At 42.2% G+C, this 14,653-nt stretch overlaps 2 protein-coding genes across 9 annotated transcripts in view; one reads left to right on the top strand and one right to left on the bottom strand.

The window, feature by feature from the left end:
• Nucleotides 1-3,743, top strand: part of LRRC31 (leucine rich repeat containing 31) — a 44,743-nt gene extending 41,000 nt beyond the window's left edge. Inside the window, exon 11 of one of the 2 annotated variants that reach the window (XM_025425544.3) lies at nt 2,354-3,743. In XM_025425544.3, coding sequence (XP_025281329.1) covers nt 2,354-2,685 — 332 coding nt within the window. In that variant the 3' untranslated portion in view covers nt 2,686-3,743. The remainder of the gene's footprint in view (nt 1-2,353) is intronic. The other variant, XM_025425545.3, reaches the window with a different exon arrangement.
• A 1,033-nt stretch (nt 3,744-4,776) lies between these two features.
• The window catches only part of LRRIQ4 (leucine rich repeats and IQ motif containing 4), a 20,099-nt gene continuing 10,222 nt past the window's right edge, over nt 4,777-14,653 (bottom strand). For 3 of the 7 annotated variants that reach the window (XM_025425539.3, XM_025425537.2, XM_025425538.2), the window contains 4 exons: nt 12,908-13,081; nt 11,230-11,368; nt 10,014-10,210; nt 4,777-5,059 (listed from right to left, as the gene is read on the bottom strand). In XM_025425539.3, coding sequence (XP_025281324.1) covers nt 4,907-5,059; nt 10,014-10,210; nt 11,230-11,368; nt 12,908-13,081 — 663 coding nt within the window. In that variant the 3' untranslated portion in view covers nt 4,777-4,906. Of the gene's footprint in view, nt 5,060-7,342; nt 7,588-7,711; nt 7,928-10,013; nt 10,300-11,229; nt 11,369-12,907; nt 13,082-14,653 lie in introns of those variants that run through there. The other 4 variants (XM_025425540.3, XM_025425541.3, XM_025425542.3 and 1 more) reach the window with 4 other exon arrangements.

Below are 14,653 nucleotides of genomic sequence, written 5' to 3'. Positions count from 1 at the left end.
TTTTTCTAGATATGTCTCCTCGGGCAAGGAAAAAAAAAGCAAAATTAAACTACTGGAACTACACAAATTAAAAGCTTTTGCACAATGAAGGAAACCACCAAAAAACATGAAAAGCCAACTTAATGGGAGAAAATATTTGCAAATGATATATTCAATAAGGCATTAATATCCAAGATATATAAAGAATTTGTATAATTCAATGCCAAAAACCCCAAATGATTCAATTTCAAAATGGGCAGAGGAACTGAAGAGACATTTTTCCAAAGAAGACATACAGATGGCCAACAGACACTTGAAAAGATGCTCAACATCAATAATCATCAGGGAGATGCAAATCAAAACCATAATAAGGGAGCGCCTGGCTGGCTCAGGCATGTGGAAGACCGTGTGACTCTTGATCTTAGGGTTGTATGTTTGAGCACCATGTTGGATGTAGAGATTACTTAAAAATAAAATCTTTAAAATATGAAGTGTCATACCTGTCAGAATGGCTAAGATTAAAAAAAAAAGACAAGAAATAGCGAGTGTTGGAGAGGATGTGGAGGAAAAGAAACACTCATGCACTGTGGGTGGAAGTGTAAATGGGTGCAGCCACTGTGGGAAACCAAAGAGAGGTTCCTCAAAAAATTAAAAATAGAAATACCATATGATCCAGTAATCCTACCACAAGTACTTACCCAAAGAAAACAAAAACACTAGTTTGAAAAGATATATGCACCCCTATTTTATACCAGCATTATTTACAATATCCAAGATAAGGAAGTAACCTAAGCGCCTACAGATTGATCAATGGATAAAGAGTGAAAAAAAATGGATAAAGCGTGGTACACACACACACTGGAGTATTAGCCATAAAATAGAGGTTTGTTTGTTTGGTTTTTTTTTGATACACACATTTTATTTCTTTATTTTTCAAGTAAGCTCTGTGCCCAACATGTGGCTTGAACTTACGACCCAGTGATGGGATCATCGCCTCAATGATCTTGAACTCAAGATCAAGTCACATGCTCTACGGACTGAACTGGTCGGGTGCCCTAAGAATGAGATTCTGCCATTTGTGACAACATGGTTGGACTTAGACGATATAATCCCGAGTGAAATAAGTCAGAGAAAGACAAATACTATATGATTTCATTTATATGTGGAATCTAAAAATACAAGACAAACAAGACAAAAAACAGAGTCTTAATGCAGAGAACAAACTTATAGTTACCAGAGGGGAGGTGGGTGGCAAATGGGTGAAATAGATAAAGGGAACTAAGATGTATAAAAATATATAAGTCACGCAGTTGGAAAGTATAGCTTAGAGACTGTAGTCAATAATATTGTAGGATAAATAAGCAAAATATAGTCGTATATCAGAGGTATTATGGGGTTGGTTCCAAACTACCACAATAAAGCAAATATTGCAAAAAAAAAAAAAAAAAAAGCAAGTCAAGTAAATTTTCTGGTTTCCCGGTACATATAGAAGTTATGGGTACACTGTACTGTGGTCTACCAAGCGTGCACTACCTTAGCCACCTCACTTTGCTGGTGCAACCTGAGGGGGGTGCTTCCGACAGGAGCCGGCTGGTCACCAGTAGGGAGGCTGTGACAGAGTCCTCTCGGGTCACTGACATGGAGGCTGAGTGAGGAGACCTCCGAGGCCCCTGCCAACTCTGAGACCCTGTGTCGCTCGTCTGATCTCTAGTCCAGGCCTGCATTTGCTGGCAAGGGAAGCACGCGCGGCTTGCTTTGGGCGCCTCTCCTAGCTCCTCTCACACCTGTGACTCTCTTTTCTCAGCTTCATCACCAACTACTATTTAGCAGGTGCCCTTTTAGTAGTACTGCGATGTGTGCTCCTCAAAGGGAGAAGTGTCCTATGAACTGGAGGTCCCTAAGGTGACTTAGAAATCACCCAGGTGTATCTTGCACGTGAAAGGTGCTCAGTTAAATACTTGCTGAATGAAGAATGGTGGAGTGAGCAGTGGACAATTCAACAGCATCAAACAGCAAGAGGACCTTTGACAAATGGTCCTTGGTTAAAGCCAGCGAGCCACCACTCCCCACATTGAATTAGAGTCTACAGGCAGGGCTGGGAACTCTAGTGGAGCCAAGAGCAGAAACTTGACAAAAAAGATATTCTTTGGGGTGGGATTTGGAAAGGAAAAAAACAGTCCTCAAGCTGTACGTGGGCTTGGGTCCTAAAGTGACTTCAGACATCCTGGATAAAGCTGCTAGCCAGTAACAAATCCTTAGGAACCACCAGTCTTGTCATCACTAATCTTGGAACTACTGTGTTACTGGAAGCGGCAAACAGCCACTGGGGAAAGTGTCCTCGTATTTTAGCATTCGGTGTCATTTTATTTTTCAGCATCGGTGATACAGGCGGGTCATCTGGCCAAGCTGCAGAAGCTCGACCTGAGCTATAACGACAGCATCTGTGATGCAGGATGGGCCATCTTCTGCCAAAACGTGGGGTTCCTCAAAGAGCTAAGCGAGCTGGATATCAGCCTTCGGCCCTCAACCTCCCGGGATTGCGGACGCTGGTTTAGACACTTGTTATGTGCTGTCGCCAAACTTTCCAAGATCACTGAGATAGGCATGAAAAGATGGATCCTCCCCACCTCACAGGAGGAAGAACTAGAACATTTTCAGCAAGATCACAGAGGCAGCATTCACTTTGACCTGGGCGAGGGTCAGTAGGGTGGCCTCCCAAGGCGTCACTACGCTATAGGAAAAAACATGAATGAGATTCATTCATTCAGTGTAATCAGAGTGTCAGCTTCTGGGCTGTTTGGTTGGCCCCATGTTACAAAAGCGTTGTAAAGGGACGCCTGGGTGGCTCAGTGGTTGAGCGTCTTGCCTTTGACTCAGGGTGTGATCCTGCAGTCCTGGGATCGAGTCCCACATCAGGCTCCCTGCATAGAGCCTCCTTCTCCCTCTGCCTGTGTCTCTGCCTCTCTCTCTGTATCTCTCATGAACAAGTAAATAAAATCTTAAAAAAAAAAGCGTTGTAAATATGTATCTAGTAATCTAAGCACGATTTTACTCTCTAATGACAAGGATGCCCTGCCTCCATGGACTTCCATTTATTTTGGATGTATAGTTCACTCACTGTGTAGAAGGCCTGCCAAAAATGTTTAGATTTTGGTAATACGTTTCCTTTTTTTTCTTGCCCTGGAATTTTCTGCCTTTTTTCCTACATGATAAATGTTCTAAATATAAGTGTGAGTGAGTGTGTATGTGTGTGAAATTCTAATGTGAAAGGCACTAGCTATGACAGTTTCACACTATCTTTACTATTATATGTGTCTTAATATGATCTATGTGCATTTGTAGCAGCAAGCGTACCCTTCCACGGTTTATTGTTTTATGTTCTGGTGCTTTTTATCTCAGATATAAACCATGAACACTAGAAATGGTCACAGATATCTGCATCTTGGTAAAAAAAGTGGTCAAAAATATTGAAACCCAGTATCAAAAACACATCTTATTAAAATAAAGTAAAATTTTCTATTATTAAAATAAGGGAACATTACCCTCTGGGCATTTTTTTGGCATGGAATATTCTCTGTAAAACCTATCTGATTTATTAAGGTCTTTGTCTTGCTCTAAGTGATTTTAGAAATTTTGGGTTATCTGTTGCAGGAGCATGAAACTCATTGCACAGCAGAAATGTTTGCTCACACATTTCTATTCTTTTTTTTTTTTTTTTTACACATTTCTATTCTGACACACTTTGGGCAAATTATGTTTGGTTTCTTGTTGCTACACTGGTAATTTATATTGCAATCGTTGCTTGAACGATACGTAGGATTTGAAATTAATATTACTCCAAAAGAAGGTCATCAGGATGAGGAACTTTTGGGTCATGTACATGGGGTTGTTTTAGGGAATTGTGGTATTCTTCATTCTCTGGGCATTCCCGTGAATTCCATGAGCACCTATGCTCTTGTGTTTATATGACATAGGCAAAATCTATGAACAACTAACCAAAAACCAGAAACAGACCAATATCCTTCAGTGGGTGAATGATTAAACTATGGAACTAGGCAATACTGCTCAGCAACAAATTGATGCATGTGACAATGTGGATGGACTTTGAGTTATGCTGAGTTAAAAAGCCAATCCCCAAAGGCTACACATATGAGATTCCATTTATATGACTTCCCTGAAATAACAAAATTATAGAGCTGGGGAAAAAAGGTTAGGGACCGGGAGATGGGGTAGATGGTAGGTGTGACTAAAAGGAGTAGCACAGGGAGACTTGCGTTGGTTACGTAAAGCTACATGTGGCAAAACTGCATTGAACTACACACACACACACACACACACACACAAAGTGTTCCTACAACTGATGGGATCTGAAAAAGCCCAGTTGATGGCACCAATGTAAATTTTCTGGTTTTGGTATTGTCTTAGAGTCATGCGAGATGTCAACGCTGAGGGAGAGCGAAGGGTGCACGAACCTCCCTGTCCATTTCTTTGGATATTTTTGTGAGTCTCTATTTCAAAATGTAAAGTTGTCGGGGTACCTGGCTGGCTCAGTCAGAAGAGCATAGGAGTCTTGATCTCGGGGTCATGAGGTCAAGCCTCACGTTGGTGGTAGAGGTTACTAAAATAAAGTTTTAAAGTAGACAGGATCAACCTCCACTTACCTATCACAGGCATCTACAATTTTCAACTCATGGCCCGTCTTGTTTCATTTGGGTCCCTCACACTTACCTCTCCCTGATATTTTTCTGCCACTGTTCCCAGGTATCGTATCATTTTAGCCGTAAAGAGTTCATTCAATAAAGTAAGAGTCTTTATTTTTAGACATAATCATGATTCTATGAATAATTTCAGCGTGGTAGGCATCTTCACTCCTACATATTTTGCCTTCTTAATCCAACAGGGTTCATTATCTCAATTCATTACAGAATTATCTCTTTTTTTTCTTTACAGGTTTTCCTTTTGCATCTTTTTCCCCTTTCTTATCTTTTGGAGAATTCTTTCCTTTCTTTAGCAGTCTTTGCAGTTCTTCAAATATCCCCAGTCCTTTCCGGACCATTGTTCCACGCCACCATGCCTGAATCTGAAGACAAGATAAACCCAAACAGTGTCAGTCGTCAGTTGGTATCCCTCCAGACTGGGGATGGCTATCTCTTCGTTCTGGTATGTAGTTTTAAAGATGTGGAGGATATAATATCATCAGAACTCTACACCTTATTTTCTCTCCCTATCTGAATTGGCCAGTCATTCTGGCAAATGTAAAAAGGAAAACAAGTTAAAAAAAAAAAATTCAGGGACGCCTGGGTGGTTGAGCCTGTGCCTTTGGCTCAGGGCAAGGTCCTGGAGTCCCAGGCTCCCTGCATGGAGCCTGCTTCTCCCTCTGCCCGTGCCTCTGTCTCTGTCTCTGTCTCTCTCTCTCTCATGAATAAATAAATAAAATCGTTTAAAAAAAAATTCAGTGCTTTTATGTCCCAGGCACTGTTCTAGACATTTAGGAAACAGCAGCTAAATGCCAATGTCACTGCCCTCACACTGCCGCCAAAGGAGACAATAAATACAGGAATTTATGATCTGCTAGATGGTGGTAAATGGCACAGAGACAACAGGGCACAGTAAGGGGATGAGGAGGGCTTGTACCTGCCTTTCCTCTTGTCACTGGACTGCTGGGCCGGCCCCTCACTCCTTCAGAGATCCTGTTCCCTCCTACATGCTCAGAAGCGTCCCTCCTCTAGTGCTAGGCTCTGAGCCTTTTGGTGCCTCCCCCACTTCTCTCAGAATAAAAGCTCAAGTCCTTAGGAGGGGCGTCACAAGGCCGTCTGTGATCTGCTCCCTGACCTCCTAACTATTCCCTCGCCTTGCTCACTCTGCTCCAGCTGTGCAGGCCTGCTCACAGCTGGACACACCCAGCACGACCCCAGCTCACGGCCTCTGCTTTTGCTGCTGCTTCTGCTCAGAACACTCCTCCCAGCATCCAGATGGCTTAACCTCCAGTTCTTCAATTGTTGGCTCAATTGGCACGGCTGCGGACTGGATTGTGTCCCCTCACCTCCAACTCCTATTAAAAGCCCCAGCCCCTAATGTGATTGTATTTGGAGAGGGACCTTTGGGAGGTAACTAGGCTGAGATGTGATCATGAAGGTGGGGTCCTCCTGATGGGTTCAGGGCCCTCATGAGAGGCACCAGATAACTCACTCTGTCTCTCTGTCCTGTGAGGGCACAGCAAGAAGACAGCCGTGTGCAAGGCAGAAAGAGCTCTCACCAGAGATGGACCATGCTGCCGCCCTAATCCTGGCCTTCTAGCCTCGAGGACTGGGAGAGAGTTTCTGTTGTTGAGCCACCCAGGCTACGGTACACTGTTAGGGTAGGCTGAGCTGCCTACACCAGTCATTTCCCAAGGAGGCCTATCCCAACTACCTCATTTAATCAAATCCCCCCAACCCCCAGCACCACCACCACACACACACATACACAACTTCTGGCAATCTCAATTCCCCTTAGCTTGAACTTTTTTCCAACACCACTTATCACTTTCTAACAGACTCTGTAATTTTATGTTTTATATCTTCTCAGGTTCTTATTTCCATCACACTGGACCCTAAGGAACGTGAGGACAGAAAAATTTGCTTTGTTCACTTATGTATTTCCACAGCCTACGACAGTGCCTGGCACATAGTGGAAGCTCAGTGAGCATTTGCTGAATGAATGCACAAATGAATGAATGAGGTGGGCGGGGCATGCTGTTTTACAGAAGGGGGATCAAGGGCAGGTATGAGGATATTTGGACAGGGACTAAGTGAGGGCTGGGAGTCTCGTCCATATCGAGGGGATGCAGCTCTGGGCAGAGGGAGCAGCAGCAGGCTTGGGCCTTGGGAAAACACCCAGGATCCCTCCGTGCAGTGAAAATGGGATAGAGGAGATGATGGGGAGTAGAGCCGCCACAAGTGATTTCAGGTGGTGGTTTTCCAGGGGAACAGAATCGCCCTCTAGAGGCGTTCTAGACAGTTACAGGGCTTTTTGTTGCCTTAAGGGTAGGCAGTCTTCAACTGTGGGACAGGACCCGAGTCCATAAAGACTTTCCCAGGGGGTGCACGCGTGGGTAGTTTGGAGGCAATCTATTTCCAGAGCTCCACCTGCTCTATGCACCCCTTCCTACCAGGTGTCTGCCTAGGAACACAGCTGCTGGCTCTCCACGCCTGCCTCGGCCTCCGCAGCTGCCTCTCTGGCACACCTCTCAGCCACCTGAATCTGACTAGGGTGTGTTTTGCCCTGGACTCCAAAAACCTCTGGGACACCACAAAGAAGAGACAATACAAAATAGTAGTATTGAAAACAAAACCAGACAAACAAGAACAACAAAAAACACAAATACAGAGAACTGTTGTTTCTCAGAGGGGAGGTGGGTGTGGGGGTGCGTGGAATAGGGGAGGAAGGCTGAAGGGCTGAAGAGGTACAAACTTCCAGCTATAAAGTAAGTAAGTCATGGAGATGAAAAGTTCAGGACAGGGAATGTAGTCAGCAATATTGTAATAACATTGTGTGTGGCAGATGGGGACGACGCTTGCGGTGAGCACCGTGGAATGCATAGAATCGTCAAATCAATATGTTGTGCACCTGAAATTAATATAAAATTGTATGTCAATTCGATTTCAAAAACAGAAGACTGGTAGTATTGACGTTGGCCGTAGGGACTAGGTAACCTGATTCTTTTGTAAGGCAAGTGGTTCCCAAGCTCTTTGCCTTCAAGAAAATGGAAAGACCAGTTGATTTGCCCACTAAGAGCCTGCCATGTGATTTGGGGGGGATGCAAATCTGAAGAAGTTCAGAGACGTGTGAACATTACCATTTAAAACAAAATCATAGAGGCGCGCGCGCACACACACACACACACACACACAAGCTGCTTCCATTCTTGTCAACTTCTCTATGTAAACAAGGCTTCTCAGGGCTTCATCTGTAAAAAACGAAATACAGGAACAGAACCAATGTCAATTCTGTCTCGTTCCAGCAACAGGTAGTGTTTATGCAGGGATATAGAACCTACGTGGGAAGGTCTCCCACTTGTATATGTCACTCCCAAATCCTATAGGCCAAAGAATTAAATATCAAAATATATAATGGATTTTATAGTGTTTTGGTCAGTTTTATAGTACTAATAATTGTAATATGACTCAATCCAGGACATTAAAAAACCCTATGGTTACAGAAAAAAAATTCTAATCTTAAAACTTCATTTGTATAAATATTTTTGTTGCCTGAAAGCATGAAAGGTGATCTATAAATGACTTAAAATAATATATATAAAACATTAAGCTCAATTCTTGGGGGAAAGTGAAGTAGAAATACATGCTCAAGAATAAAAAAGAAATGATTATAACATTTCTGCCTATATAGGGACGCCTGGGTGGCTCAGTCCATTAGGCGTCTGACTGGTGATTTCAGCTCAGGTCATGAGTTCATGGGTTCAGTGGGACTGAGCCCCTCCTCGGCCTCCGTGCCCAGCGTGGAGTCTACTTGAGATTCTCTCTCCCTCTTCCCCTGCCCCTCTCCCACTCAGCACACATATGCGCGCGCACTCTCTCGAATAAATCTTAAAAAAATTTCTGCCTGTAAAATAAGACCTTGCTCAAGTATTTTGTATCAAATCATAAGGGTATTTAGATTCCATTGGGGACATTTAAAATAATTGATTTAAAAGCTTTATTTTAAGATGTCAATACTGAAAACTCAAGGAAAAGTAAATCCTTTGCAATGTTTAAACTTAGTGGCAAAAGGATTAAAACACCAATTTTAAAATGTGCAAGAGTGTACGTGGTTTTTCAAAATCTTTTTACGCATTTTAGGAAGTATCCAAAAAGTATTATTTTCCTTTTTCCAGTGTTGCCACTTCTGAGTATATACATATTAAAATAAGTGTTTTAAGATAAATTACTTTCCTTTTTTTCTTTATATCACAGCGCTGTCCTTATTTTCATTTATTAAAATTATGGGTTTTGGTTTAATTTCAGGAGAGTAAAGAAGGTATCACATACTATTTACCATAAAAGAGGGTGTTAGGTTTGATATGGTTGAGGGCCATTGATAGGTGAGGGTCTTGCAAACCAAAGACTGTTCAGCTAAAAAAAATCATGGATTTCAGTAGAGTAGTGAAAAGATCCCACCTAAGTTTTAACAGCATGGGGCTGACTGCTACGTGGAAGTACAGTAAGGCTAGCAGGTGTGGAAGTGGGGATACCGGTTAGAGGACTAAGGCCATCAGGGTGGGGGACCATGGGGGCTTGGACCAGCCGAATAAAGAATATTGAATACTGACTGAAGTGGGGCCTGGCCTGGCCTATCTGGGGGTATCCTAATTGTATCCATGGGTGAGGTTGGCAAAGAGGAAATGACAAGTTTCTTTGCTCCCCCTCCTTTTTTTTTTTTTTTTTTTTTTTAGGATTTTATTTTTTCATTCATGAGAGATACAGAGAGAGGAGAGAGAGAGAGGCAGAGACACAGGCAGAGGGAGAAGCAGGCTCCTTGCTGGGAGCCTGATGTGGGACTTGATCCCTGGGCTGAGGGCAGCTCAGCTCAACCACTGAGCCACCCAGGCATCCCGCTCACCCTCCTTTTTAAAGGCTTTTTGCCTCCTGACCCTAGTTAGTGGCAGAGCAGAACTCTGGTCTCTATACCGCTGCTCCATAAAGACTTTCACTTCTAATTTTTTAGCCTTAGTGACTTTGTGAATATAAACTTTTCAGTCCAGTGAATAGTCCAAGAATCTTAGGCTGTTTTGGGATCCTGAGGTTTGGGGTTCTTTTGCCTGTTTGTTGTCTTATCTGACAAAGAGATGAAGGACAAAAAGGCAAAAAGGCTAAGATGAGGTTCAAAGATCCCCTTGCTTAATTCGGAGTAGATGAAGGAAGTAGAGTCGCTGCTCTCAATGAGGACGACGTAGAGATGTGTGAAGCGCAGCCCCAGAACAGTCTGTGATATGTTTACCCCTGACCCCTCTCCACAGCAACTGTGAATGCGTTATCCAGAATTTTTGCTGATTTTACCTTTGTTGCCATTATTTTCTTGTTTCTTTTTATCTTCAAGTATGTCCATATAGCCTGACTGCCTTCAATGCACACTTCTTTTGGGGGGTCTTCCATGGGATTGTCCATCAGTGTCAAAACCTTGAGGTTCACCAGGTTATCCAAATTCTCTGGAAGACAGGTGATCAAGTTGTCCTCAAGCAGTAATTCTTTCAAAGCTGAAACAATTTTTGAATGACAGATTTATCTTAAGAAGAAGCAAAGTTTCTCTGCCTCTCTCTCTGTGTCTCTCATGAATAAATAACATCTTTAAAAAAAAAAAAGAAGAAGAAGCAAAGTTAAAACATGCATTCTTTAGTCCAGTTACTTTGAAATGTTTGAAATGTTTGTTTCCTGCTGTGTCATGTATCAAAAGACACAGATTTAATGAGGTAAGCCAAGGTCTCTTCCCTCTAACAATTCAGATTGTTGGAGCCAGTGTATATATTAGAGACAGAAATAGAGCACACACCAAAAAAATCTCACAGCGTTTCATTCCTCCAGGGACCAAGGACAGGAAAAAAATGTATGGTCAGGAGCATCACATGCCCACCCCTCGACTCTAATCTATGGCAAAAAAAAAAAAAAAAAAAAAAAAACACATTTTATTTGGTCCCACCAGAAGCTCAGCAAAAGGCTGGTAAATGGATGGATGGATTGATGCATGTACAAATAAAGAATGGTTTAACCTAGTGTCAAATGTTTGGGTGTTTAAATATGAATCATATGTGATTTTTCATGCCAGTCCCACAGCTCCAGAAGTACCCCCCGCCCCTTGCTGACTTCACCACTCTAGGTCAACACTTTTCATTTTATTCAAGTGACTTAGTGACCTAACGCAAATTTGCTCTAGGACCCCCGGCTCCAAACTCTGGCAGGTAGTAGGTAGGCAGAAAAGGACTGTCGGTGGCATAATGACTGTAAGGAGGAATGCTGATTTTCTCTGCAGTTGCTCTTTCCTTCTCCCTTCAGTTCCAAATAAACAATCTAACTGCCTTCCTGAGGTTCTTACCTGTATCAGGCACCTGGCCTTCCCTGTCTCACTAGTGAGACCTGCGAGGAGGTAATGGGGGTAGGGCTAAGCTCTCTGAACATTGAGATTAGTCTTGAGTGAACCAAGGAAGTGGGAAATGCTTCAACATGAGAAATGCTGGCCTCGCACTCCTCTAGGCTGAGGATCTCTACTGAGATTCCTTACCTTGTGCCTGGCAAATGGAATTTGGAAGTTTCTTAAGCCAGTTGTGGCGGCAGTCAAGAATTTCCAGGTTAGGCATTGATCCCAAAGATGTGGGCAGGTACTCCAGATGATTGTTCTCCACATACAACTCTTTAAGACTCTGAAAAACATAGGAGTAGACCATAATGATCCTGACATTGATAAAAGAATTAAGAAAACCAGACTCACTGGTGAGTTCCCATGCTCTTTCAATGGGGATAGTGAGCATTGGGTCAACGACGAAACTAAGAACCATCATCAAAACATAAAATTATTTTTGGGTAAAACCATTGGATGTGGTTCCCATTTATGCAGGGAAAAGAAAACACGGGAATCTCATGTTTGTTTCACAAGAACTTTACAGAAAAATAACTGTGATAATTTATATCATTTGCTCCCCTTCAATAGCTAATTAGCAGCAGCAGTTGCTGTAGGACTAAAAGTGCATCAAGTATCAATCTAACACTGTCCAGGTGGAAGTAGCCAAAATGTGCAAACGAATTAGTTATTTTCAAATCCACTGGGCAAAAATGTAATGTTTGCATCTCACCCTAAGCTTTCAGAGAGTGTTCCGTGGCGTATCAAGGAGCCAGATGATAAGAATTCTGAACCCAGGGCAAAGCAGTGGAGAATCAGGAATAGGACATCTGTGTCACAGGTGAGAAGTACCCATGCCATACATGCTGTCGCTCAGCTCCACAACTGGGGCTCATGTTGTGGCCCACACCTACTTTAACATTAGTAAGAGCGCAGGACAACAAATATGGGGAAAAAAATCTCAATTCTTTAAAGTATGCATACATTAAGACACAGGGGTATGGCTACTTTGAATGAAGTTATCCTGTTGCTTTGTTAGGATTTAGCACGGGGCTGCGTGTGGGCCCATCTCTATAGGATCCTGGGACCGTGTTAAACCCTGATTTGCCCACCATCATACAGGGAGGGAGGTCACATTGACCCATCCAGAATGCAGACCCCTAGCCATATCACCTGTAGGATACTTTAACTTAAAAAATAGTACAATTTTCAGGGGCCTCTTACAAAAGGTAGAAATCAAATGGAAAGTGATAGGGCTCAATTTCCTTTTTTTTTTTTTCAGGTTTTTTTTTTAATTTTTATTTTTTTTGCTAATTCCCAGGTTTTATTTATTTATTTATTTATTTATTTATTTATTTATTTATTTATTTTTATTGGAGTTCAATTTGCCAACATATAGCATAAGACCCAGTGCTCATCCCATCAAGTGCCCCCTTCAGTGCCCGTCACCCAGTCACCCCCCCCCCAGCCCACCTCCCCTTCCACCACCCCTTGTTCGTTTCCCAGAGTTAGGAGTCTCTCATGTGCTGTCTCCCTTTCTGATATTTCCCACTCATTTTTTCTCCTTTTCCTTTTATTTAGGGCTCAATTTCTGCAAATAAAACATGCCAAACTGCACAGCGGAGAGGAGTATGGCATGGCATAGCCTCTTGGCTATGTTCTTTGCATATGCATCCAGGGGTTCAGGAAAACAGTGCTAGAATGACTGGCTGTTTGGGGCTGGAAATCTAATATGGAGGATTCCCTCAAGCCTCTGGGGATGCCACCGTGTTTTCTCAGTATCAGCCAACTTAAAGAATCAGTAGGCATGGACTTCTTTGCTTACTCATTTGGGGAGGCTTACCTGTAGTTTGCTAATGTGTTCTGGAATATAGGTGAGCTTCATTCCCTGGTCTTGCCCAATGTATAATTTCTCTAAAGACTCTAAAGAAAGGATTTCTTCTGGAAACGAAGGGAACTGATTTCCTGTTAATCCAAGCATCTTCAGCTTTGAAAGTGAGCTGAAGTCTGAAGGTAACTAGAAGTATTCCAAAAAGATAAGTTTCAGGTCAAGATTATTTTGAACAATAAGATAATAAATGGAGTTTTTAGTTTTGAGGCCAATTGATAAACCTACAGTAGAGCAATTTAGCAATTCCTACGGATGAGAAGTTGGCACAAATACTTGCGTATAGAGTATTTGTATTTGTAGATCTAAAGTCTGGAGTCCCACTCTTTCCCCAAGCCCCTCTGCTCTTCACTTCAGGCATTGCTTTAAACTGAAGCAATTTTAAACCTATTGCAAACTTTTGAACCGTGGTGCAGCAAATGCTTGACACTACTGAAAAAGTGCTGAAGTTATCAGAGTAATACCCCAACTGTAATATTGATAAGTTCAGTTATTGGAACTGATCCAATCTAGTAACATTACCTCTCACCCCAAAAGGCTTTAAGTCAGCAATTTATAAACTTCAGCTGAAATCTTAGTTGGATGCAAACAATGAAGACGATCATGATTTTATCTTACCATATTCTCCCCGCCAGCAAATAATGAGGCTTATGGACCCTCTGTAGGTATCAGGGAGGCATTTCCTAGACTCCCAGACTGCCAGGCTTGGCACGTCTTACAAAGGTCGTCTATTCTAATCCTTTAATAGGATGGTTGAACATATTCCACACATGCTAGCCATGCAGCACACATTTAAACAGCACCTCCTGGAATGCAAAGCTCATTACTTGGATGGAGACCTCTAATTATCAGATTTTCTTCTTTTGTCAAGCCAAAAATCTGTGTCACTATTATGTTCACCTATTGGTCTCTTTCTGGCCATCTGGAACCACACGGAAAAATCTCATTCTTAAAATATGTGATAGTCTCCCTATTGATTATGTTGCAGAGACACCTATTTTCTTTCCTTTTTTTTTTTTTTGAGACACCTATTTTCTTGTAGAAAAATAAAACACAGTTATAGATCTCGACAGCTTCTTAACTCACTTTGAACCACCTTCTTTTATGAGGCTTTACTTCTAATGGGGAAATCTATTCCCCACAGTTCCCTGTCCCAGCCCTGGTATCTCCCCTACCCATTCCTCTCTTCTTCATGAAAATGGTGACACTTCAGCTTAGCCTCACCTCTCCATAGATGGGGCGGGGAAGGTTGGAAACATAATTGGGGAGCAGCTCAAAAGAAAGCTCCCTAAAGTGATAACAGTAAGTCTCACCCATCTGCAATCTTTCATACGGTATTTTTCTCTTTATTGTGTAGGAGGAGGGCTCGTTTTCCTAAAAGCGCTCTAAAATGTTTATAGTTTTATTTATTTTTTAATCAGAGGAAGTCAACCGCTAGAGAAACTGATATTTAAGCTTTCCTTCTTGGCTATTTCAAAATTCTTCATCAGGCACTTAGATCCCTTTAACACACAGCATCTGCATCAGTGCCGTCCAAAATAATAGGATAAAGTTTTTCAATCTAACCCCTTCATTATAACCTAGTAACGTCCCTCTTACTGCTGTTCAGTTAGCTCATAAGTATAGCTTTTCTTTTTCAAAGCACATTGAATGTTCAAAGTTTCTTTTTCCTCCGGATGTTCAAGATCTAGTAATTAATCC

This window comes from Canis lupus, chromosome 34 (genome assembly GCF_003254725.2).
Source record: "Canis lupus dingo isolate Sandy chromosome 34, ASM325472v2, whole genome shotgun sequence".
Classification (NCBI taxonomy): domain Eukaryota; kingdom Metazoa; phylum Chordata; class Mammalia; order Carnivora; family Canidae; genus Canis; species Canis lupus.
This window is presented reverse-complemented; position numbering and strand designations above follow the sequence as displayed.